At 46.7% G+C, this 26793-nt stretch overlaps 1 protein-coding gene across 4 annotated transcripts in view; it reads right to left on the reverse strand.

The window, feature by feature from the left end:
- Positions 1-26793, reverse strand: part of GALNT18 (polypeptide N-acetylgalactosaminyltransferase 18) — a 337221-nt gene that overhangs the window by 91037 nt on the left and 219391 nt on the right. For all 4 annotated transcript variants that reach the window (XM_068556029.1, XM_068556028.1, XM_068556030.1 and 1 more), the window contains exons 4-5: positions 5157-5340; positions 3333-3530 (exon numbers count right to left, since the gene is read on the reverse strand). In XM_068556029.1, coding sequence (XP_068412130.1) covers positions 3333-3530; positions 5157-5340 — 382 coding nt within the window. The remainder of the gene's footprint in view (positions 1-3332; positions 3531-5156; positions 5341-26793) is intronic.

Here is a 26793-nt window from a genome sequence, read left to right on the forward strand (position 1 = left end):
CTTAGCAAGTGTGAGCGCGGGACTCATGGCTGTGTACAGACACCCAATGCAGAACGCCACGAGGAGAGATTCACATTAGGTGAATCAGCACGAGCGCATGTGGGCTGCTTCTCTGCTGAGAGCATCATCTTACACAAATTACTTTGAATTGTTCCACTGCACGCTGCTAACGCTTCTAGCCCCTGAGTAGCATTTTATCAGCTGGTGGCTGAGGAATTGGAGGGGAAGAGAAAGAAAGGGAGAAATGAAGAATCCTTAGTGTTGAGAAAATTGTCACTCAAATGCAAATGGACCCATCTTTGAAACTGGAGTCTCATCAAGGTGGAGAAACAGCTATTTTGCAGGCTAGTTCTTTGGAGAATGCTGATGCAGGAGGCTGCTTGGGCAGAGACTGGTGCCTTGGGGTCCCTGCCCCTCCTGCTTTCAAATTACAGCCTTTTATTCTGAATGGCCTCAGCTTCCACAGACCGCAGGCATCCAGGACAGTCAATCCACCTCAAGCCACCGCTCCTTTAGGCTGAGTTCCTACTCTGGTGGGGGTACGTGTGACCTGGCTTTAGAGGTGAGTGCTAGGGGAAAGGTTCCCCATTCTGCCTGTACATCTCTGAAAGAAGTTCCCTAGACTCTCTGAGCCTCTGATTCCAGATCTATGAAATAGAATCAACTATAACCTCACAAGGGTTAAATTAAATAATGTAAAGTACTTGAAAACCTCTGGGACATAATTGGTACTCATAAGGTCATTTTAAAAGATGCACTTGCACACTGAAGAAGCCCAGAGAATCCCCCCTCTAAATGCATGGTGGTTTTAAAACATCAGCCCTGCAGAGTGGACTCTCAGCCTTTTCCTCGATGTTACTGAAATGTGTGTTTTTTGTTTTGTTTTGTTTTGTTTAACATCTTTATTGGAGTATAATTGCTTTACCATGGTGTGTTAGTTTCTGCTTTATAACAAAGTGAATCAGTTATACATATACATATATCCCCATATCTCAAATGTTGAGCAGGGCAGGGCATTCCGGGATACAGAGTAGGGGGCCTTCCCTAAACGGCCAGACCCAGTCAGGGAAAGAACAGAATCTAAAACAGTACCTGAGAAGAGCACAGGCCCCTTCAGTCTTCATACTTATTAACTGGTTAGGGTATTAAGTGGACCTACTCAGCCTGAAAGTATTTCTGATTTATATCTTGCCTCATTCCCAAACGCGTTAGAAATAGCTTACAAGAGAATGTAAAATACATTGAAAAAAATAGATAAATGTCTGAAAAGACTAAAATTCCACCAAAAATTAGAGGCTGGTTAGAATGCATGTGTCTTCTTTCATGATTCTTAAAGTAGACACACAAAGTTGATCCTGAGCTTCCTGGTGGCCAAGGTGAAAATGAACACACATGGTCTTAGAAGTAAGATTTAAAGTTCCCATGTAGAAATGTCATACTAATTCCTCAGGAATAGCAAGCCTTTCAGTTTGAAAGAAATGTCTCATGTCAGTCTTCTTAAAGGGGTCACTTTGGGATGTAGTGGACAACAATCTTAAAGCCACCCCTTTAGAACGCAACAGAAGATATCTCTGGGCTCTTTTTATAGCTTACATCATGTGGGGGTAAAGCACTAAAGCACAGCTCCAAGGTGGGCAAGATACACTTGTATAACCCAAGCTTTCTGTGGGGCTGTCTTCATCCAGGTATAAACCAAGAACGTTCTTTCAAAATCTTCCATTAATATAATTTCTCTCAGTTAGGATTTTGATAAAAATTAGGTGATGGAATATTTGAGGCTGAGATGATATTCTCTGTCAAGGACCTAGAATGTGGGTTTACTGATTAAGTCCAGGCTGATACATTTAGCGATGCCCAGAACAGAAGCAGCTAATACCAGTGCAGTCTTCTGCAAGACCGCTCATTGTGTTATGGCATATTTCCCTCCAATAGCAGTCAACAGACCTGGGGGTAGAATTCAGCCACACCAGTTCCGAGCTCAACAGTGGGCGCCTAGGAGGATGACCCTAGGTACGGAATCTAGCTGATCTGGGTTTGGATGCTGGCTGCCCTGGCTGGAATCTTTGGCAGGGTCATTCCCCTTTGTCAGTCTTGCTTTCCTCATCTTGTAAAACGGGAATGACACAGTGAGCTGTCATCAGGTTATGAGGAAGAGAAGATGAGACCATGTGTGTAAAAGGCCCTTGTACACAGCGACCTCCCAGCAAATATTTAACAACATAAGTGTGGCAGAGGCCTAACAGACAGGTGACAGAGACAACCGCAGGAAAGCTAGGTGGGGTTCTCTTCCATCCTGTTGTAAACATGAATACAGTTTTTTTCTTCTGGCAAGGAAAAATGCCATCTTAGATAGTAATCTCTCACTTTCAATTAAATTTTTCATAATCTTTCTCCGTCACGTAATACAAAGCAACAACAGTTTTTAATCTCCTCTTTCATTCCAGGAACTGTCCCCTAGGCCACTTTCTGATGCCATCTGTGTGTTTAACGGTCAGGACTTTGCAGGGTGCATAAAGGCACCTGATCTGTGATTAACCAGATAGAAATAAGGGCTGGCAGGGATGGCTGTTTCAGGAGTCCTGACCCATAAAATAGAGGCCACATAGAGGAGTCACTTGGGTGTTTCTGAAGGCAGCAGCAAAGGCAGAAAGAGTGTGGGATCTTTGAATGGCAGTTTGAAGCCACTTTTGTCTGAGTCCTACAGGATAAGCTCAAACATCAGCCAGAGGCGTGCACGGTGCCGTGGCGTCTGGTCTTGCCTCTCTGACCCTCGGGCCTCATTGCCTGGGGCTCCCCCCTCACTGTCCTCCTTCCTTCCGGTCCCTTTGAATTTCCTCTGTGTCCATGAACTCACTCTTCTCCTTTGAATATGAGTGTCCCTGCCCCAACCTCGCAATCTCCTACTTGCCCTTAAAAAAAAAACAAGTGCGAATGCTACACGCTCCGAAAAGAATTCTCCCCAATTTCCATGCACTTTCCACCAGCATGGGGAATAACTTGTTATTCCACTTATTTTATTCCAATTAGTTTCTCTGCTTTCACTAGACTCCAGGCTTTTGGGGGCAGGAATCGAGTCTTGATCACTCTGTATCCCCAGCACAGCAGTTGGCGCCCAGCAAGTGTCCCAGAGCGATGTGCTGAAATGAGTAACCCTGAGGCTCTGAATGGATTCTGGGTGCCACAGCTCTTTTCAAAGGGATCGTCAAAGGCTGTAAGCTGTGACTGAAGGTCACTTGTCGATGCGGCTGGAGTTTGGGAAACAAGGGTCAGGCTGGGAGGGGAGCCCTTGCCTGGAAGACAAGACAGAGAGACCCCAGGTAAGAATGCTTTACCTGATTGGGGCCGTGGAGTTCTCCAGTTTCCACCAGGCCTTAGGCGGGTTTAGGTAGCGGCACCACAGCTCCCAGTCAAAGCCCTGAGCAGCCAGCGGGTACTCTTCTATCTCAAAGTTGTCGTATTTGATGTTGTCAAAGGATGGCGAGATGATCCGTTTCCGGTTCTCCTTAATGCGGGTGAGCACGGGTTCAGCCCTGGGCAGGGGGGAGGGAGAGAGGGGAGACGGGCACCTTCTAAAGCTCCTTCCCCCACAGAAGGAGGAAGGAACTCCTGGCCGTCTCCTCCAGGGGAGAGCTGCTCTGCCTCCTGGGAAAGAGTTCCTGTTCGGTCTCCCACCCCCATACTTCCGGGCTAGCAAGAAGCCTGACCCCTCCTTCAGCATGTCCCAGGCTGAGCTGACAGATTCTTAGTGCCTCAGATCCTGGTGTCTGCTTGATTTCCTTTTTTCCATTAGAAAAAAAAGAAATCAAGACTTAAGAAAGAAGAAAGGAACAGATCTGAGGTTCCATGGGAAGCTTTCAACTTGGGCTTTGATTTTGCTAAAATGCAGTGCATCAACCAGGAGGAAAAGGCAGATGAGGATGGCAGAGACACGGAGTTGAGAACAAACCTACTTCCACCCATCGTGTGATGCTGCTTCGGTCCTTCCAGACAAGACATCCGCACCCCACGTGTCCCCACTGCCCAAGGAGAGGTGGGGGGGGGGTCTGGCTTCCACGGAGCCCGGAACCCCTGTGGGCACCCAGCGAGTAAAATGTTTGCGGACGGGAATGATAAGCTTCTCATTAAAAATGCATTTGTTGCACAATTGTTTATTCAAATCAGCTTGAAATAGCAAGTGTCCCTCTCCTCTTCTGGCCATAAATCCAGTGAAAATGCTTTTTAAATAGTCACAAATGGCAAGCAGTGACTTCACCTATAAAAAATGGCTGCATTACAGCTTTAATTCGGGCCTGCTGTGTAAAAGCATGCCTCCACCCGGTCCTGCTGTGTGCGTGCCCGCTGCCCCTTCCTGCTAAAAGGCCCACCTCACCCCACTCCAGGGAGGCAGAGGGTGGCACCTGGAGTCTAGGGGGGGACAGCAGACCCCAGTGCCATCATGCATAGTGGTCAGGGTGGTACACTCGGCCATCCCCAGCACCTGGGCCCCCTAGGCCCAGGCTCTCTGCAAAGCCACACACAGTGGGTCATAGAACATCCTCCAGCCTGCAGGGATGCTGGCGTCAGGTGCCCTGTCCCTGCTTGGCTGAAGCCACTGAGGCCTTGCCCCACCCAACACCTGAGCAGCCCTGGACAGAGAAAGAAAGATTTTCTAGACCTAGTTTTATGAGTAGAAAGAATCTGGGGTTCTGTGCTACCTCTGGCCTGGCATCTGGGGGAACCCAGAGCACCTGTTACAACATCAAGTCACCTTGGCTCCCTTTGCCCCCTCGGTCCTGTTCCTGTCTTTGGGGTTGGGCTTCTGCCTTGTGTCTGGTCCAGCTCTCCATTTCCCGGGGGTCGCAGCCTGGTCCTTAGCTGGGCTGGAACTCTCACTTTGCCCTTAGCACTTACCCCTCTCTCCCATCACGTCTCCTAGAGGACCACACCAGCCTGAGTCACACCTGATGCCACCAACACTTGAGACACTGTGTGTAGACCTGTTGATCCCTGACCCTCCCCTACCTTGAAGGGCCAGCCCTGTGGCCTGGTCACCCATACGCCCAGATCTCTCCTTTCCTCCATCATGACTGAGATCTCAGCAGGCTTTGCACCCATTTGAGCCAAAGTCCCGGGAACACATTGGGACTCATCCTCCTCAGCTCCCGATGGGCACTTACCAGCCCACGTTGAACTCCACGTGGGCATCAAAGAGTGCCACTACGGGGGCAGTGGCGGCCCTCCAACCACTGACCCTGGAGCGGATAAGGCCTTCCTGCTTGCTGTGCCGCACGACCTTGATGAAGCCTGGCTTCTGGCCGTTCACCTTGTCCACGTACTCTGACAGCTTCTCCTTCAGCTCCTCTGTGAGGGAGAAAATGCACCGTTAGCACACTGAGGGCAGGGGCAATCAACACATTCACACTTTCAGGGTGAGCTAACCCCCAAGGAGAGGCAAGAGGAGCCAGGCCCCTCCCCAGGTCTTCCTTGGCATTTCCCAGCTCAGCTCTGAAGGGAAAAATAGAGGCAAAGGCCCTGAACCAAGATGACGGAGTAGAAGGACGTGCTCTCACTCCCTCTTGTGAGAACACCAGAATCACAACTAGCTGCTGGACAATCATCGACAGGAAGACACTGGAACTCACCAAAAAAGATACCCCACATCCAAAGACAAAGGAGAAGCCACAATGAGATGGTAGGAGGGGTGCAATCACAGTAAAATCAAATCCCATAATGGCTGGGTGGGTGACTCACAGACTGGAGAACACTAATACCACAGAAGTCCACCCACTGGAGTGAAGGTTCTGAGCCCCATGTCAGGCTTCCCAACCTGGGGGTCCGGCAACGGGAGGAGGAATTCCTAGAGAATCAGACTCTGAAGGCTAGTGGGATTTGATTGCAGGACTTCGACAGGACTGGGGGAAACACAGACTCCACTCTTGGAGGGCACACACAAAGTAGTGTGCGCATCGGGACCCAGGAGAAGGAGCAGTGACTCCAGGGGAGACTGAACCAGACCTACCTGCTAGTGTTAGAGGGCCTCCTGCAGAGGCGGGGGGTGGCTGTGGCTCACCGTGGGGACAAGGACACTGGCAGCAGAAGTTCTGGGAAGTACTCCTTGGCGTGAGCCCTCCCAGAGTCGGCCATGAGCCCCACCAAAGAGCCCAGGTAGGCTCCAGTGTTGGGTTGCCTCAGGCCAAACAACCAGAAGGGAGGGAACCCAGCCCCACCCATCAGCAGTCAAGCGGATTAAAGTTTTACTGAGCTCTGCCCACCAGAGCAACAGCCAGCTCTACCCACCACCAGTTCCTCCCATCAGGAAACTTGTACAAGCCTCTTAGATAGCCTCATCCACCAGAGGGCAGACAGCAGAAGCAATAAGAACTACAATCCTGCTGCCTGTGGAACAAAAACCACATTCACAGGAAGACAGATGATATGAAAAGGCAGAGGGCTATGTACCAGATGAAGGAACAAGATAAAACCCCAGAAAAACAACTAAAGGAAGTGGAGATAGCAATCTTCCAGAAAAAGAATTCAGAATAATGATAGTGAAGATGATCCAGGACCTCGGAAAAAGAATGGAGGCAAAGATCGAGAAGATGCAAGAAATGTTTAACAAAGACCTAGAAGAATTAAAGAACAAACAAACAGAGATGAACAATACAATAACTGAAATGAAAACTACACTAGAAGGAATCAATAGCAGAAAAACTGAGGCAGAAGAATGGATAAGTGACCTGGAAGACAGAATGGTGGAATTCACTGCTGCAGAACAGAATAAAGAGAAAAGAATGAAAAGAAATGAAGACAGCCTAAGAGACCTCTGGGACAACATTAAACGCAACAACATTCGCATTATATGGGTCCCAGAAGGAGAAGAGAGAGAGAAAGCACCCGAGAAAATATTTGAAGAGATTATAGTCGAAAACTTCCCTAACATGGGAAAGGAAATAGCCACCCAAGTCCAGGAAGCGCAGTGAGTCCCATACAGGATAAACCCAAGGAGAAACATGCCTAGACACACAGTAATCAAATCGGCAAAAATTAAAGACAAAGAAAAATTATTGAAAGCAGCAAGGGAAAGACAACAAATAACATACAAGGGAACTCCCATAAGGTTAACAGCTGATTTCTCAGCAGAAACTCTACAAGCCAGAAGGGAGTGGCATGATATACTTAAAGTGATGAAAAGGAAGAAACTACAGCCAAGATTACTCTACCCGGCAAGGATCTCATTCAGATTCAATGGAGTAATCAAAAGCTTTACAGACAAGCAAAAGCTAAGAGAATTCAGCACCACCAAACCAGCTCTACAACAAATGCTAAAGGAACTTCTCTAAGTGGGAATCATAAGAGAAGAAAAGGACCTACAAAAACAAACCCAAAACAATTAAGAAAATGGTCACAGGAACATACATAGCAATAATTACCTTAAACGTGAATGGATTAAATGCTCAAACCAAAAGACACAGGCTTGCTGAATGGATACAAAAACAAGACCCATATATATGCTGTCTACAAGAGACCCACTTCAGACCTAGGGACACGTGCAGACTGAAAGTGACGGGATGGAAAAAGATATTCCATGCAAATGGAAATCAAAAGAAAGCTGGAGTAGCAATACTCATATGAGATAAAATAGACTTTAAAATAAAGAATGTTACAAGAGACAAGGAAGGACACTACATGATGATCAAGGGATCAATCCAAGAAGAAGATAGAACAATTATAAATATATATGCACCCAACATAGGAGCACCTCAATACATAAGGCAACTGCTAACAGCTATAAAAGAGGAAATCGACAGTAACACAATAATAGTGGGGGACTTTAACTCCTCACTTACACCAATGGACAGATCATCCAAAATGAAAATAAATAAGGAAACAGAAGCTTTAAATGACACAATAGACCAGATATTTTAAATTGATATTTATAGGACATTCCATCCAAAAACATCAGATTACACTTTCTTCTCAAGTGCGCACAGAACATTCTCCAGGATAGATCACATCTTGGGACACAAATCAAGCCTCAGTAAATTTAAGAAAATTGAAATCATATCAAGCATCTTTTCTGACCACAACGCTGTGAGATTAGAAATGAATTACAGGGAAAAGAACGTAAAAAAACACGAACACATGGAAACTAAACAATATGTTACTAAATAACCAAGAGATCACTGAAGAAATCAAAGAGGAAATCAAAAAATACCTAGAGACAAATGACAATGAAAACACGATGATCCAAAACCTATGGGATGCAGCAAAAGCAGTTCTAAGAGGGAAGTTTATAGCTATACAAGCCTACATCAAGAAACAAGAAAAATCTCAAATAAACAATCTAACCTTACACCTAAAGGAACTACAGAAAGAACAAACAAAACCCAAAGTTAGCAGAAGGAAAGAAATCATAAAGACCAGAGCGGAAATAAATGAAATAGAAACAAAGAAAACAAGAGCAAAGATCAGTAAAACTAAAAGCTGGTTCTTTGAGAAGATAAACAAAATTGATAAACCATTAGCCAGACTCATCAAGAAAAAGAGGGAGAGGACTCAAATCAATAAAAGTAGAAAGGAAAAAGGAGAAGTTACAACAGACACTGCAGAAATACAAAGCATCCTAAGAGACTACTACAAGCAACTCTATGACAATAAAATGGACAACCTGGAAGAAATGGACAAATTCTTAAAAAGGTATAACCTCCCAAGACTGAACCAGGAAGAAATAGAAAATATGAACAGATCAATCACAAGTAATGAAATTGAAACTGTGATTAAAAAATCTTCCAACAAACAAAAGTCCAGGACCAGATGGCTTCACAGGTGAATTCTATCAAACATTTAGAGAAGAGCTAACACCCATCCTTCTCAAACTCTTCCAAAAAACTGCAGAGGAAGGAACACTCCCAAACTCATTCTATGAGGCCACCATCACCCTGATACCAAAACCAGACAAAGATACTACCAAAAAAGAAAATTACAGACCAATATCACTGATGAATATAGATGCAAAAATCCTCAACAAAATACTGGCAAACAGAATCCAACAACACATTAAAAGGATCATACACCACAATCAAGTGGGATTTATCCCAGGGTTGCAAGGATTCTTCAATATACACAAATCAATCAATGTGATACACCATATTAACAAATTGAAGAATAAAAACCATATGATCATCTCAATAGATGCAGAAAAAGCTTTTGACAAAATTCAACACCCATTTATGATAAAAACTCTCCAGAAAGTGGGCATAGAGGGAAACTACCTCAACATAATAAAGGCCATATACGACAAACCCACAGCAAACATCATTCTCAATGGTGAAAAACTGAAAGCATTTCCTCTAAGATCAGGAACAAGACAAGGATGTCCACTCTCGCCACTATTATTCAACATAGTTTTGGAAGTCCTAGCCATGGCAATCAGAGAAGAAAAAGAAATAAAAGGAATACAAATTGGAAAAGAAGAAGTAAAACTGTCACTGTTTGCAGATGACATGATACTATACATAGAGAATCCTAAAGATGCCACCAGAAAACTACTAGAGCTAATCAATGAATTTGGTAAAGTTGCAGGATACAAAATTAATGTACAGAAATCTCTTGCATTCCTATACACTAATGATGAAAAATCTGAAAGAGAAATTAAGGAAACACTCCCATTTACCATTGCAACAAAAAGAATAAAATACCTAGGAATAAATCTACCTAGGGAGAAAGAAGACCTGTATGCAGAAAACTATAAGACACTGATGAAAGAAAATAAAGATGATACCAACAGATGGAGATATATACCATGTTCTTGGATTGGAAGAATCAATATTGTGAGAATGACTATACTACCCAAAGCAATCTACAGCATCAATGCAATCCCTATCAAATTACCAATGGCATTTTTTACAGAACTAGAACAAAAAATCTTAAAATTTCCATGGAGACACCAAAGACCCCGAATAGCCAAAGCAGTCTTGAGGGGAAAAATCAGAGCTGGAGGAATCAGACTCCCTGACTTCAGACTATACTACACAGCTACAGTCATCAAGACAATATGGTACTGGCACAAAAACAGAAAGATAGATCAATGGAACAAGATAGAAAGCCCAGAGATAAACCCACGCACCTATGGTCAACTAATCTATGACAAAGGAGGCAAGGATATACAATGTAAAAAGACAGTCTCTTCAGTAAGTGGTACTGGGAAAACTGGACAGCTACACGTAAAGGAATGAAATTAGAACACTCCCTGACACCATACACAAAAATAAACTCAAAATGGATTAGAGACCTAAATGTAAGACCGGACACTATAAAACTCTTAGAGGAAAACATAGGAAGAACACTCTTTGCCATAAATCACAGCAAGATCTTTTTTGATCCACCTCTTAGAGAAACGGAAATAAAAACAAAAATAAACAAATGGGACCTCATGAAACTTTAAAGCTTTTGCGCAGCAAAGGAAACCATAAACAAGACGAAAAGACAGCCCTCAGAATGGGAGAAAATATTTGCAAACAAATCAATGGACAAAGGATTAATCTCCAAAATATATAAACAGCTCATGCAGCTCAATATTAAAAAAGCAAACAACCCAATCCAAAAATGGGCAGAAGCCCTAAATAGACATTTCTCCAAAGAAGACATACAGATGGCCAAGAAGCACATGAAAAGCTGCTCAACATCACTAATTATTAGAGAAATGCAAATCAAAGCTACAATGAGGTATCACCTCACACCAGTTAGAATGGGCATCATCAGAAAATCTACAAACAACAAATGCTGGAGAGGGTGTGGAGCAAAGGGAACCCTCTTGCACTGCTGGTGGGAATGTAAATTGATACAGCCACTATGGAGAACAGTATGGAGGTTCCTTAAAAAACTAAAAATAGAATTACCATATGAACTAGCAAGCCCACTACTGGGCATATACTCAGAGAAAACCATAATTCAAAAAGACACATGCACCCCAATGTTCATTGCAGCACTATTTACAATAGCCAGGTCATGGAAGCAACCAAATGCCCATCGACAGACAAATGGATAAAGAAGATGTGGTACATACATATAATGGAATATTACTCAGCCATAAAAAGGAATGAAAGTGGGTCATTTGTTGAGACGTGGATAGATCTAGAGACTGTCATACAGAGTGAAGTAAGTCAGAAAGGGAAAAACAAATATCGTATATTAACACATACATGTGGAACCTAGAAAAATGGTAGAGATGAACCAGTTTTCAGGGCAGAAATTGAGACACAGATGTAGAGAACAAATGTATGGACACCAAGGGGGGAAAGCAGCAGCGGGTGGGGATGGTGGTGTGATGAATTGGGCGATTGGGATTGACATGTATACACTGATGTGTATAAAATTGATGACTAATAAGGACCTGCTGTATAAAAAAATAAATAAAATAAAATTCAAAAATTCAAAACAAAACAAAAAACAAAATAATAGCTGAGAAATTTCTAGATGTAAAAAAAAAAAAATAGTGGCAAAAACAGTATTTATTGAGCCCAGCAACACGAAGAGGGTCACGTGCCTCACACACATGGTGCATTTAATCTTCACAACAAGCCCCTGGGAAAATGCAGCTCAGAAGGGTTGATCAATTTGCCCAATGCCATGCAGCTTGTGAGCAGGAGTTCAGTTCAAGCCAATTCTAATGACCTCAAAAGCCCCATTCTTCTCACCTGTTCAGGGACTTCCTTCTTCCTCAGTGCTCTCCACTAGTCTTCCCCTAATCCCCTGAGAAATCTCCATCTGCAAAGACCATAGCCTGGGACCCACTCCTCGCCTGGACCTCCACCTTTCCAGGAAGTGGACGACCAAGAGCTGTGTCTATGAAAGTGGCTGGCATTGGTTTGTTGCTGGCTGTCTCTGGGCCTGGCTAAGCATCTGATTCCCCTGCCTCTTCATAACTGTATATGGGGCCTGCAGCAGCGGAACAGGGCCTGAGCCGCCGCATTCATTGTGTTTTCCTTAGCAGCTCAGGCAACACCCTATGCGCCCCCCTTCTCCCCAGATGATGGCCTGAGTGGGCCACATTCACCCACCTCCAACCACAGCACCTCCCCAGGACTTAATTTCCAATCGCCCCTCCTCCCATCTTCCCAGCCTGCCCACTCCCAGGCCCTGGGACAGACCCACCTGGGCTGAGCCCTGCGTGTCCCTTGGTGCCCAGTCTGGGGCCTTGCCAGACAGGCAGCCCACTAGGAGCGAGAAAAGGGCATGAGGCAGCTGGCACAGTTCCTGGCACATGGTAGGTGCACTTCATGGCAGAAGCACAGTGTAGTAGAAAGGGGACAGCTTTCGGAGTCAACAACACTGCATTTTGGACTTCCCTTGTGGTGCAGTGGTTAACAATCTGCAGCCCTAGGAAACTAATATGGTTGTTTTGAGGATTAAATGGGACTGACATGTGTGAAAAGTGCATAGCACTTTCTCTCCTTTTCGTAGTTTCCACCATACTGGGAGTTGTAAGAAATGGGGGAGCTGACTGTCCCTAGAAATTGGGGGATCCATCTCTGGCTGACAAAGCCCTCTTCATATGCTCTGGTCCAGGACCACCTCTTCCTGCTCTGCCCTGCCCCTAGGTCCAAAGTGTGCAAGAAGCAAGGCCACAGGGGCCAGGAGATACAAATGTGTGCAGTGGCCTCACGACCAGGGAAGGCAATGGAGCATGGAGCCGGAGTTGGTGTGCCTTCCTACAGATATTGATTTCAAGTCTTTTACCACATGATGCTGGCCAAACAAATAAGTCTGGATGGGTGGGTAAGCTGTGGTCCCTAGGCTGCTATGTGCACCACTGCTTGAGTTAATCATCAAGGAGATGAGGAGACTGTGAATCCGAGGGAAACATGCTGAGAGGGAGGAAGGAAACTTTTGTGCTGGACAGCTACTACCTCACTCTGTGACCTTGGGCAAGTTCCTGTAAATCCCAAGACCTCAGAGTTAGACAGGATTTGAAAGTTCATTTTGAACCAGTTACCCATCTAAGGTTTGAATGCCCTCTGTGGATCCCGATGACTGATCATCCAGCCCCTGCAATGACAGAGAACTCTATGCAATCTATTCCAGCTATTAGATGTTCGTTTTTCTTTTACCCTCCAAATGCCACCGTCCCTCAACCTTCCACTCATTGGTCCAAGACTTATTTGGGGGCCAAAGAAGGCAGATCAAGTCTCTTTTCCACTTGGCAATGCTTCAGAGCTGAAGACCATCCTTAAGTCCTTGCTGAGAATTTCTCTAGGTCAAATGTCTTCAGTTCCTCCTTGTATTTCCTCATATCTCGTGAGTCCAAGTTCTTTTATCGTGTTGCACTTCTCCCTAAATATGTTAGTTTTTCTCTAACACTTTTAAATTATGAAGCTAGAAATTGGCCTGTTTTTTTTTTTTTTTTTTTTTGGAGTAAACTGAGCTATATAGAATAGAGGGAACTAATCACCTCCCTTAATCTAGAATCCATACACCCATCAATATCTTCATAGCTTAAGGTCACATTAACTCTGCCTACTTTTGACACAAATTGACCTTACTAGACACACACAATTAGCAGGTTCTTTTCGCATGGTGCTGCTAAGTCAGGCCTCCTCCATCCCATCTCTTCATGGATGCTTGTGTGTGTGCATGTGTGTACTCCTGTGCTCTGAGCCAAAACAGGATCTTTCATTTGCTCCCCTTAAATCCAATCTTTTTAAAGATTTACAATGTTTCTCTGAAGTAAAAATGTTTTTCCCCCTGATTCTGTTATCCGGTGTCTTTGTTATATAGCCCTTCAGCTTTCAGCTTCTGCAGAAGTGGTGAGCACATGCCTTTTGCTGTCATTCAATTCACCCTTTTAAATAGTGTGACCCTTGTCTGAAGCTGGGTTCAGTGGGGGCTGTCAGGCGTTCTCATCCAGCCTGGAGAAAATTCAGCTGACTTTTGGGTCACCATCAACACACAGTGCATCTCACTCTAGCCAATAAGAAAACGACCTCATGCTCTCCTGTTGGCGCCCCTGACTGGGGAGGCCTGGGGATGCCGCTGCCTCACAAATGGCAGGAAGTTGGCAGTACAGTGGTGTAGCTCAGCGTACCCCACGCTTACAAGGTCTTCGAGTGTGGTTGCCAGGAGGCCTCTTAAAATACTTACTGTTTCATCACTTCAAAGGTCCACTCTTCATATATCCGTTTTGAAATTTTAAGTAGAGCTCATAAAGCCTGATATTTGGGCTTTTTTTTTTTTTTTTTATGGCTCTGTTGGGTCTTCGTTTCTGTGCGAGGGCTTTCTCTAGTTGCGGCGAGCGGGGGCCACTCTTCATCGCGCTGCGCTGGCCTCTCATTATCGCGGCCTTTCTCGTTGCGGAGCACAGGCTCCAGACGCGCAGGCTCAGCAATTGTGGCTCACGGGCCTAGTTGCTCCGCGGCATGTGGGATCTTCCCAGACCAGGGCTCGAACCCGTGTCCCCTGCATTGGCAGGCAGATTCTCAACCACTGCGCCACCAGGGAAGCCCAGGTATTTGGGCTTTTGATGGTGGCCGTTAAGTGGTTGAGTGCACAGAACTTGGAATGAGAACTGGGCTAGTACCAAATGACCCCCTTCCCTGCCCGTGGGGAGGACACACCTGTTCCCTGGTCTCCTTCCCCATCCCCCAGGTGAGAATCACTGCCCATGGGGACCACTGTTACTGAGGTGTTGATGGGACAGGGCTGTGGGTAATTGCCACCAAATGATCTCCCATGAATCCCACCTCAATGAATTCACATCCTGGGTGGTTGCTTTGCACACTGAATCTCAGCTGACCCTGGGACAACAGGATGCAGCTAGAGGGACCCTGTGCAAATTCCAGGCCTAGGCTTTAGAAGCCCTTGCAGCTTCTGCTTTCACTCTCTTGCTACCCTAAGTAAGGAAGCTGGAGCCAGCCTCCTAGAGGATGAGTGGTCCAGGGAGTTCCCAGTCATTTAGGCCACCCACTGAGGCCCTACACACATGAGTGAGGCCATGTTGGATCCCTCAACCACCAGTAGATTGCAAACACATGAATGATCCTAGCTGACATCGTAGAGCAGAGACGAGCGTAGATTGCAAACACATGAATGATCCTAGCTGACATCGTAGAGCAGAGACGAGCTGCCCTTATTGCAGAAGCAGCCAGTGAGCCAGTGAATGGTTGTTGTTTTAAGCCATGAATTTCTGGGGTGGTTTGCTATACACAAAGACTAACCAAACAGGATCTATTGTTCTGGAATGGTGCTGGGGTTAAAATAAGATTGTGAACTCCTGATGCGCAGGAAATGAAATCAGACGCAGAAGAGCCAGCTTAGAAGGTGGCAGCGAGAGATGAAAAGGCTTTGCTTCTCGTAGGAGCTGCCTGCCCCCTTGTACCTCTGAGCTCTGTTAATAGTGAACTAGAATAAAGTTTTCTGGTGGGTCAGCCAGGAAAAAAAATTCTGTTCTCAGCCAGCTGCATCCCAAATATTAGCTACTGGTTAGAAGAGAGGATTCTCTTAGACTTAACCAAACAACTGCTATTTAAAAAAAAATTTTAAGGCCTGAAATACCCTGGATAACACTGGCTCAGTCTTTGCAAAGTCCATTTACTTAATTAGATTTTCGTGTTTTCCTTTAACTTTTGCCAATTGCCAAAGCAAGAAAGAACTATATCAAAAGGACTTCTACATTTGCTGGAAAAACATTGTGTAAGATATTTCCTATTGTATAGTATATATATGATAAATATGATAAGAACTTAGCTCAAAAAAAACATATACAGAACTTGTGGTTTTCTTTATACCTAAACACAAACACATAACCTGTCATATTTACCTTTTTGCCAAGGCTGCCAGGAGGCTCAGAGACCAATATAATGACTAACGACAGGGTCCTATCAGCATTTTTGCTTGTCTACTTTTGCTAAAGCTTTGATTTTCAAGCTCTAGTCTAAAAGCTGCATTGTCTTTTACCTTTTTTTTCCCCTTTGGTAGCTACATTAAACTGTTTTTTGAAATATCTATAACTTTTAATAAAGTGTCTTGGTAAGAGCAGGACAAGAGTATAATTGTGGAAAGAAGGGGAAGGCTGTATTTCATGTTCGTTTTAATGTGTTGGGGAAAGTGGAGGTAGGGGGTCCGCCCTCTGTGACTTTGTCAGATTCAGAATCAATGGCAGAGCTGTAACTAGCCAATGTTGACAGAGAAATACAATTTGCACCCTGCATGGGGGCAGGTGCCATCCTGCTTTTGTTGCCCCTCCAGTCCTCTCCTGCTGCCCACAAATCCCTGCTCTGCTGACATCTGAACGACCTCTGTAAATCAGGGCTCCCGGAAGCCAGGCTGATGAAACACCATTCTTCTCTTAGGAGGTCACAGGCCACTCCCCACCATCGCCAGGTGGTGCCTCCCCTCAGAGCCAGCTAAGTGCAGGCTGCTATTCTCCCCCTTCAGACTTAGACGCCAAGTAAAAATGCAAAATTCACCAGCCTGGTCAAACAGAGCCTTTTCTTCCCTCCCTATATGTGCCCCTTGTACCCCTCGCATAAAAAGCAATTCGCTCCCATGGGGTTACCCTAAAAGAAACATAATGCAGGCTGAGCAGAAGTCTGGTAACAATGGCTGTTAATCTGATTTAATCACCTAATGAGATACTCTTTATCTCTTGCATAAAGGAAAAAAAAAAAAGGATCAGGAAACTGACACCCGATGGGGCTTCATTCTTTGGAAAGTGACTGCACAGGCATCCTTGTAAAACAGCCTGCCCAGCCTTGCCGTGGAGAACCAGGTGTAGCTTCTCATCCTCTCAGTGATCGGATGATCATTTCCCATGTCTGCTATCATTTCCCATGTCCGCTCTAGGTTTGGGGGGAGTAGGAGTGAAGGGAGAGGCCACCCATTCATTCGTTCAACAAACATTGAGCACTCACTCTGTACCAGGTACTGATCTAGCTGCTGTGCCTGTAGCTGTGAACAGGACAGGACTTATGGAGCTTTCGTACTACTGGATGTTTAAACGGCATGTGATGTACCCCACACAGAAAGGGGACTGGGTAGAGCTGGGGGGAGAGAGAGGGAAACAAAGGGAGAGGGAGGGAAGGAGGAGGAAAAGGGTGCAGAGAGAGAGGGAGAGGCAGCAGGGAGAGAGAATGGGGAACAGGAGCAGGAGGGGGAGAGAGTTTTGAAAAAGAATCTCGGGCACGGGTTCAGTGCTCTCTGACACTGAGGGCTCGTAAATGACTGGGCCTCCTGGGCCTGAGAAGCAGTGCTTGGTGCAGTTGGTGGGAAGACAGAGGGGCACGAGCTGAAGTTAGGAGCTAGAAGACCTACATTCTGTTACTTTCCTAGCCCAATGGTTCTCAACTGGGGGCGATTTTGCCACATTCTCATCCCTTGAGGGGATATTTGGCAATATCTGGAGGCAGTTTTGATTGTCACAACTGGCACGGTGCTCCTGGGCATGTCTGCTGCTAAACGTCCTACAATGCACAGCACAGCCCTCCATGATCAAAAGTTATCCAGTTCAAAGTGTCAGCAGTGCCGAGAAACCCTGCAGAGCTCTTAGTTAATGGAGGTCCCATTCTGGAAATCTGAGCACGTATGAGTTTTCAAACTGACAGCTCTGGGGCTGCATCTACTCAGAGACATATTTCTTTGGGCTGCAAGGCAATCTTGCTTGGCAACAACTGGCTGGAGCTGAGTAGGAGTTGCCCCTGTAAAAGGATGAGATTCTGATGGGCAGCCAAGCTTGGTAACAACTGAAAGAAATGAAGATTGGCTTTGTAACAGGTGGGAAAGGAGCTTCCTCTAGAATTATGTGTGGTTTCAGCCCATAATAGAGACTCTGAAAAAGGCTCCCCCACTACCTGGCCAGATAGTTTTTCTCTTCATTCTCCCAAACCCATGGGCTCCATCTTGCTGCCCTCCATTGGAAGCCCTTCACTTAGCACTTGGTTTCTCTACGTGGCCATCCCTTGTAGGTCCCCAGCTGCTCTCTGCACAAGGCACTGCCTTTTGTCCCCTCTCCCCACCCCCCCATTTTCAGGCCTTCCAGCTCTGCCTCTAGCTCAATGCTGTCCCCCAAAGCCCAGCCTGGATTAGAGTTGCCACCCCCTTCCTCCAGTTGCCTGGGAGAGGAGGGTAAACACCCCCGCTGAGAAGTGCTGATAATTGCTAGTCGCCAATGGTGCTAATTTGAAGATTAAAAGCACAGCACATTTCTGTTTATTCCTCCAAGGATGAACAGTAGCTGGTTTTCCTCAGACCAGAAGATTAACTGGCTTTCCTCTAAAGCCACTTAGGGCCATTGAAACACAAATGATGTGTCAACACACTTTAAAAGAGAGATTATTCATTAGGATGTAATGGTTGTCAAAACTAGCTGATCATCCACTCACTTGGGGATCAAAAAAATAAAACAAAGATGCCAGCCCACACCCACCCCCCCATCCTGAAGAATCTGGAGGGGGACTGTGGACTCAGTTGGTCCGAATGATGGTGAGCTGGGTTTGGACAGCTGTGACCCCAGAAGTATAGACCAGCCTGAGACCCCAGCCCAGGGGCAGCCTTGTCTTGTGGATTGCTCTTTCTTTAAGATCACTCCAGACAAGCTTTCAAACCCTGGGGAGTTTATAAATGCCTTCCACACAGTTCCTTCTTCTGTCCCATATACTTATCAGCTGCACTTCTGGCCAGCCCCTTTTAATAGCTGCACTTCTTCAAAGTCAGTTCATACTGAAGTAGATCTGGAATGACCCTAAACAGTTCTCCTTACTCAGGACTTGGAGAAAAGTCTCCACCTAGGAGCTGCACAGATGGCATATACAATACAGCTACAGGGTCCAGGCAGAGTGTCTTCCTGGGAAGTTCCAAGCATTAATTCAGCCATTCCAAGTTCCAGAATTATCACCTAATAGACCCAGCCATTTGTTTCTGGGACTACTCTTTTGTGTCATAGCCAGGCGTTAGTGACCACCAAAACCCACATGAAATATGCACTCCTCATTTAGTGGGGTCTCCAAAGCCAGGCTCTCAACATCCACTAACACCTTCTTATCTGCTCCCAAATGACTTATTTTCCCAAAGATCCTATAACCTGCAACAAAACGGTCAGAACTGGTTTCTAAAGATGATTGTGGCAGATGATGTAAAACTAGTCCCTTGGACAGTCAGGGATGTGTGCTGGGTGCCAATCAATGTTTAACACTCCCTCCCTCTCTCTCTCTCTCAACAAACAAAAACCTGATTTGTAACATTTGCCAACGTCTACAGTGTAAATGCTCTCCTACCATGGCTGATTTCAGGCTACTAACCTGATGCCACTGACTTCAAGTCGGGAAGAGATGTGCAGAGTTGGGAAAGGATGTGCGTGATCAGCTGGCAACAGTCCAGGTCAGTCCCAGCACACTGGTTCTAGTAGCCAAGGCAGAAAGGCTGTGGTTCTGGGTGAAGGGTGAAGGGTGAAGTGAAGGGTGCTTCCCTTCACTTACTATATAATGGGCACTGTGCTCAGTGCCTTACATCTGTCCATCCCATTCTTTATTCATTCATTCAGCAATTATATATTAAGCACACATGAAGTACCACACATTATTCTAGATTCTCATCATACTGAAATCTCACTACCACCCTACAAACAATGACATTTATAGCTAATGGGGATTTATTTGGTGCTTACCACGTTCCAGGTACTGTTCCAAACCGGGTTTATATATGACTCATTCAATCCTTTCAACAACCATAATACTATTCAAGTAGGCAGTATTATTATCCCCGCTCCATAGGTTAGGAAACCACAGCACAGAGGTGGAGGAATTCGGTCAGTTTCACAGAGCTAGAAGGGGTAGGGCTGGGATGCAAACCCAGGCACCCTGGCTTGAGTCCATGTCCTTAAGCCCACATATTATTGTCTCCAAATGACAAAGGAGAAAACTCGAGGATCAGACTTGAAATGACACGCCCAAAATGACACAGACGGTTAAGGAATGAGCAGGGATTCAAACTCAGATCTGCCTGATTCTAAAGACTTTGCTTGGGCTTCCCTGGTGGCGCAGTGGTTGGGGGGTCTGCCTGCCGATGCAGGGGACGCGGGTTCGAGCCCTGGTCTGGGAAGATCCCACATGCCGCGGAGCAACTAGGCCCGTGAGCCACAGCTACTGAGCCTGCGCGTTTGGAGCACGTGCTCCGCAACGGGTGGCGGGGGCCCGCGACGGTGAGGGGCCCGCACGCCGCGGTGAAGAGTGGCCCCCACTCGCCACAACTAGAGAGGGCCGACGCACAGAGACGAAGACCCAACACAGCCAAAAATAAATAAATAAATAAAGTGTAAAAATTTTTAAAAATAATAAATAAAGTGCAACACTTAAAAAAAAAAAAAAAAAGACTTTGCTCTTTGTCACTCTGCCCCACAGCCTGCCAAAGGAGCTACACGTCCCAGGCTTCACCAGCATCCTATGATCACAGATTCATTTCTGGAGGAAAATGTCCTCTTTTTACAACTATGTAGGCTTAGAACCCAAGGGAAGGAATTAGACTGACAAACTCAGCTTCCTTTTAATGGGAGGGCCAATAGAGTATTTATACACAAAATCCAATTTCTCTGGGATACAAATCCTGGAGCAAGCAAGATCAATAAATGAGGGAAGAGGGCCTAAGTCTGGGTGCTTGCTACCTACCTTTGGATTCACAGTGCAGTCATGCCCAGGAAACCCAATGTGGCACCGAGGACATAAGGTTGCCTGAATCCATCTTCAGCTCCAGGCAGCAACTTCTGAATACTCATGCCTTCTTTGCTCCTGACACACCCAGACTTGTCCAAATCAGCACAGCCAGGAAGAGAACCCAGCTCTTCTTCCCCCAGGGCCAGAGTGCCAGGCTCTCTATTCTACCCGCTCTCTATTTATCCACCGTGAGTGATTCAGCAAATGAAAATGAGAAAAATAGACTAATAGAACTCAGCTGTCTTCATGGACTAAATGACCTTGGAAAGGGGCCAGCTTGCCTTTGCACTCCCTGGGGCCATGTGAGGAGGAAACCCCTGTAAAGTAAAGGTGGGAAGCAGCCCAAATGCTGTGAAATTGCTTGAAGGGCATAAAATACTCCTGCTGCTCTGATGGTTTTCAGCAGGAATCCCAAGACTTATTAAAAATGCCATGATGAGTGATTAATGCCAGGTGTCCAGGCAGAGTAGACATTGCTCCAGCCCAGTTGCTCCAGCTCAGGAGTACTAGGTAGGTAAGCTCCCTGTGAGCTTCCAGGGAGGACGTGACCAAGAACTCAAAGCCTTGGAAATGCTGGAGTCCAGCCTTTAACCACAGGTTAAATCTAAGCTAAGAACAGGCTCTCTTGGTGTCCCATAAGGCAAAGCTGATCCCAGGAAGGCCAGGCCTACGTGCCGGCACTGGGGAAGGACAGTTGCCACTAGCAGTTAAGTCAGAGGCCAACCAGAATTTTGGTGCCAACTTATTCTGTGCAAGACTTGGAGAGGTTAAGAGTGTTGCCTAGCTCAGAAAATTGATGATCAAAATCTCATGAAGGAGAGCCCAAGACTTTATGATTATGAGTCCAGAATCTCAAGATCCTGGCATCTCTAGAGTCTGTGATTCTCAGAGGCTAACGCCCATGATCCTGAGATCCTAGGAATCTAAGCTTCTGTAAATGCTTATAGTAACAGCTCTCCTATCCCCACCCCGCACTCTGCATCCCCTGCCACTGTGTTGGCATACAGGGTCCCTTGCTTCTCAGCCTCCTCTGCCAGACTGTGCACAAGTCATGTTCCCAAACATACCAAGCTCAGTGGTGCCACAGTGCCTTTGCACTAACTACTCCCACTGCTTGGAACAGTCTTTCTGCCTCATCTGACCCAGCTCAGTTTCTTTAGAAAGACTTCCCTCCCCTGCCTGTTAGCTCTCCAACTGGAAGGAAAGCCTAGGGGAAAGGAGGGGATTTTTTTCTCCTTGGAAAACAGACACAGGGCGCTAGAAACACTGATGTGCTCCAGGCAACCAGTGAGGACGGACATCAGGCTTTAAGGTCCAAGTCCTGCTGGTGCAGCCTTGAGCCTCCTCCGGGGGAAGAGCAAAGGCTCCTCCAGGCTGTAAGTCAGCTCTGTACTTGTGCAAATCACTGCTGCTCAGGCTGTGTGACTGGCAGCCTCAGCCTGGCTGATTCACGACTCAGGAGACCCAGCGGGCTTCGCACACATATTTACACCCCAGCCCGCTGTCGGTGCCTGTCAGATCAGGCGGTTTGATGCTCTCTTCCTCAGCTCCAGAACACCTTCAGGCAATCTATTCTCAAAGGGAAGGATCCCATGAAGGGGTGGGTGACAAGGCAGAACCCACGTGCTCTGCCCTTAGCCTTTAAGTTTTCATTTCTTTATTGAAAGGGCAGGGGCTCAGAGGAGAGGCAGACCTCAATTTAATCCCGAGCGTGGCCGTTCATCAGCTGTGTGACTTTGGGCATGTGACTTAACCTCTCTGAGCCTCAGTTTCCTCATCTTTGAGATGGGAATAATGTTATCTACCTCTCTGGTTGATGCAGGGTTCTGTGAGGTAATGCCTGGCATGTTATAAGTACTTAATAAGTGGTCCTATTATTTGCTCATTAGCTTGAACCCCTTTGCTCCCTTCCTCCCTTTAGAAGGAAGGGGCCTAGGCTGGGAGCAGAGACCCCTGCATTATTTGGGAAAGCCAGGCTTGCAGCAAATTGCCCTGGGACTTCCCCAGGCATAGCACACCGCTGTCCCCCTTTGGAGGCCACTCACCATCTGGCCACTCCATATTCAATCCCCAACTCCCTTCCTATCCCGACCTGTCATCCATTTACTGGACAACCCTTTTTGGGGCAATTTCTATATGCAAGGTTTTATTTTTATTAAATCATTGAACCCTTATAAGAACTCCATTAGGTAAGGATTACCGGTAACTCATTTTATAGGTGAGGAAACTGAGGCACGAAGAAGTTAAGTAACTTGTCCAGTTCAAATACATGCATACCTCGGAGATAACATGGGTTTGGTTCCAGACCACTGCAACAAAGCACATATTGCAATAAAGCGAGTCACATGAATTTTTTTGGTTTCTCATGCACATACAAGTTATGTTTACCTTATACTGTAGTCCATTAAGTGTGTAATAGCATTGTCTAAAAAATGTGTATGTTTTAATTAAAAAATACTTTATTGCTAAAAAAAAAGGCTGTCACCTGAGCCTTCAGCAAGTCGTAATCTTTTTGCTGGTGGAGGGTCTGAAATATTGCGAGATGGGGTCTTCCTCTTCCCTGTTGTCCCCAGAGAGTCCAGCAGAGCCTGGAGGGTTGTTGGCTGGCTGGATAGTACCTGGAACAGAAGTCTTTGGACTAAGGTTTGGAGATTTTTCTGGAAAATACCCAGAAAAACACAGTGGTGCTTCTGTTAAGCCTACCTAGGAGTTAAAAAAATCACTCTTTGTCTGGAACCCACTTTCTGAAGTTTCCGCACAGTTGCTGACACGCGGTGGGCGCCTGGGCTCGCTGGTGTGTTTCACACACATCGTCCCAGTCAATCCTACGCAGGCTCATCAGCTCTGTGGTCACCGTCCACAGAAGGAAACCGAGGCTTAGCAACATGAAGATTCTTTCCTCAAGTCATTACAGCTTATGAATGGCAAGACCCAGACTCAATCCCAGGGGCAGGAGGCAGGTCAGAATCCAGGATTTGCCACTTCCCCTCCTCAAAGTCACTGTTGACCTTCCTCAGAACCTGTGCCTGCTCAGTCCCCTCAAGGGTAAATGAAATAAGGCTGGAAAATGTGTCATCCTTTCCCCAGCAGACCCTCTGCTGCTTCCTGGGGGACAGAGAAAGCTGAGCAGACCACACTCCCTGCCCCCTCCCCCGCCACATCCCCACCAAGGTGTCAGGAAACATTTTAGAGCCAACATTTCCCGGCTGTTGTACACATGCACCAGGCACTGTCTTCAGCCCTTCACCTGACTTGTCACACTAAGTCCTCATCCGGACCTGGGAGGAAGGAACTAGCACAATCCCCACTTCACAGCTGAGAAAGGAGATTCAACTTGCCCAACATCACATGCCTAGTGGTGAAGCCTGGACCCAAATCCCATCTGTCTGACTCAAGTCCAGGGCCAGTATCCAGTCCCCTAGAACACAAACCTTTCTTGGGGCAAAATGGACACGGTGAACTGTGGCTCACGTCGTGTTGCCTGAGTATTCACTCATTCACAGGGCATCCTCTGGGCCAGCTACTGCCTGGATGGTGGGTTAGCTCAGAGAGGAAACCCAGCTCCCTTCCCTCAAGGACTCACAGACTATTAGTGGAGACCCGCAATACATAGATACATACGTGGATTTATTCTGTGATGTCAGGCAGTGAGTTTGTGTATGTGAAAAAAGCAAGCACAGTGAGGGGCAAACAGTGATGGGAGAGGGGACCTGGCAACTGCGATCTCCAGGCAGGGGTAATATTAACCACGGAAGGGCAGCAACGTCATCTGTCCCGTATGAAGGAGGCAGCTGCGGGCATTTGGGAAGCCAGAGACACAGTTGTGGATCTCGGGGGAAAACCCAGCAAAGGTTAGGCCTGTGGGCTGGTCTCAGCAAGGGGCTGGGTTTCAGGGAAAGGCCCCGGGCTGAGAAGTGGAGTGAGGTGTTTGTTCAGCCTGGCACGGGACGACCATACAAACAGAGCAGGCAGCCCCCTAGAAGGTAGGACTGCCCCCCACCCATCCCTCCCAGGAAGATTGGTCCTTTCAGCCAGGGAATGCCTGGCCTGAGTAGAGATGGGGCCTGAGAAGGGAGAGGGCCAGCCCAGCGCTGCCCCCTCCTCTTTTGCCCCAGGCAAAGCCTTTTCCATCCACGCTTCAGGTGCTAGTAGGACTGGGAGAGGCTGAGGTTGAGAAAGACTCAAATTCAGGCTTGGGTTCTGGGTGGGCCGGAGCCGCCTGATAAAACTCGCTAAATGCTCTGGTCTGCTGAGGCTGTGCTGGATCGCAAGTGTAAACAAAAACACAATTCACTGCTGGAAGCATTGTTTTTTGTTTGTTTGTTTTTTAGGTTAGCGCCTAGGACTTATGCCCTTGCCACCATCTTGACATGGACGGCTAACATCGGCCGGCTCCTGGGCTTCCCTGCCCACCCTGCACTGGCCTTGCTCTTCCTTCAAAGCTACCAAAGGCCAAGCTGAGGGGCCTAGAGGTGCTATGGAAATGCAGGATGTAGGTAAGTACAGGTGCCTCAACCGCTGGCAGGAGACTGCAGGACCGGGCGGTGAACCCTGCTGAAGAGCTGCCCCCTATAAAGTCTGCAACCTTCACAGCTAGCAGCTGCCGGTGTGATTTCTGCAGGCCTTTCGGAATTATTGATTTTTTTCAGACCCCTTTATTTCAGCAACATATATCATCATATTCCTCCAGCGAGACTCACTTCAGAAAACCCAAGAAATATTACTTCCCTGACAGACAGGCCCCAAATATTGACCACATCGCTCTTTCTCACTTCATGTCCCATCGTGTTCCTTTCATTCACGTGTTCAACTGGCAGATGCTTCCGGAGTGCTTGGCACGCGGCAGGCCTGGTGCTCGGGGCTGAGCATGTGGACTAAGTCAGAGCTCCATCCTCAAGAAGCTCACAAGGCAGTGGGAGGAGATAACTGAACAGATCACTTTCGTGCATTGAAATATGTTCTAAAAGTGGTTGTCACAAGGTGCTCTGATAATACAGTGCAGGATGGGACCAGCGTCATTGGATGACATTTGACTTTGAGGGGGCTTTGGTATAGGAAGATAAAGGGGACAGAAAAAAAGTGTCCCAGGAAGAAAAACAGCATACATAAAGGCCAAGAGGCATGAACGTGCACATTTGGCAAGTGGTGAATGGCAGGCATGCCAAATGTGGGTGATGGCCAAGCATGGGGGTGTGGATTTAGTGAGGGGAGAGGTCACCGGATATGTGAGTAGTAGGCAGGTTGTAAGGGGCCTTAAAGGCTGGGCCAAAAACTATTAGGAAGTCGTAAGGAAGCTTTACTTGGTGTCCTCTCACCTGAAGGTCTCTGAGCTTGTGAGAAATGAGCTGAAATGTCAGGAAGGGCCTTTCATCCATTTGTTAATTTAAAAGTGTACCATAGCAGCAAAAGGAACTGCCCCCTTCCAGAAAGCCAAGCAAGTGAGGTTTTTGTTTTTTCCCCCCCCAAATAATACAAGTCATTGTATTATTTATTATTATGGGTTCCTCATCCAGCCCCAAGCCTCAATCAGGCCTATCCTGGGTCTCTAAAGAGGGCCGGGGACCATTGCTTGAGCCAGCAGGACATGGAAGGAGGTGGCCCGAAGGTGGGCCTGGCCTCCTCCAGGGTCACTGAAACCCATCCTGACCACATGCTGACTTTGCCTGGCACGTGATGAGTTCCTTGTTCCCCCAGAACATCTGGAGTTAAAGCAGCCAGGCCTGATGCTCTCAACATGGAAATAACTCATGGGTCACCCAGGTGTGAGGCCAGCTTGGTCCCTGAGCAGGATCTGGCCTGGTACCCAGACTTCTGCAGAGAACTCAGCATGTAGAATCAGTCCTGTAAGCAGCAGCCTGTGTCGGTCTCCAGCTTCAGAATCTGGGCTTTCTGTCATCTTTCTTGAATCATTCATTCACTCATTCAGTGAAAATATGGAGGACATACTGTCAGACACCCATCCTCACATAAGATTCAGTCCCTGTCAAGCCGGGCCCTGAAAGGTGTCGTATCAGAACTCCAGGTATGGATGGGTGTCTGCATCCCTATGACTGTTTAAGATGCCCATAGCCCAGAGAGCCACGGACGGAAGCCTGGTCATAGTGAAGTGACTGTGACC

The sequence above is a fragment of the Eschrichtius robustus genome, chromosome 11 (assembly GCF_028021215.1).
Source record: "Eschrichtius robustus isolate mEscRob2 chromosome 11, mEscRob2.pri, whole genome shotgun sequence".
Taxonomy (NCBI): domain Eukaryota; kingdom Metazoa; phylum Chordata; class Mammalia; order Artiodactyla; family Eschrichtiidae; genus Eschrichtius; species Eschrichtius robustus.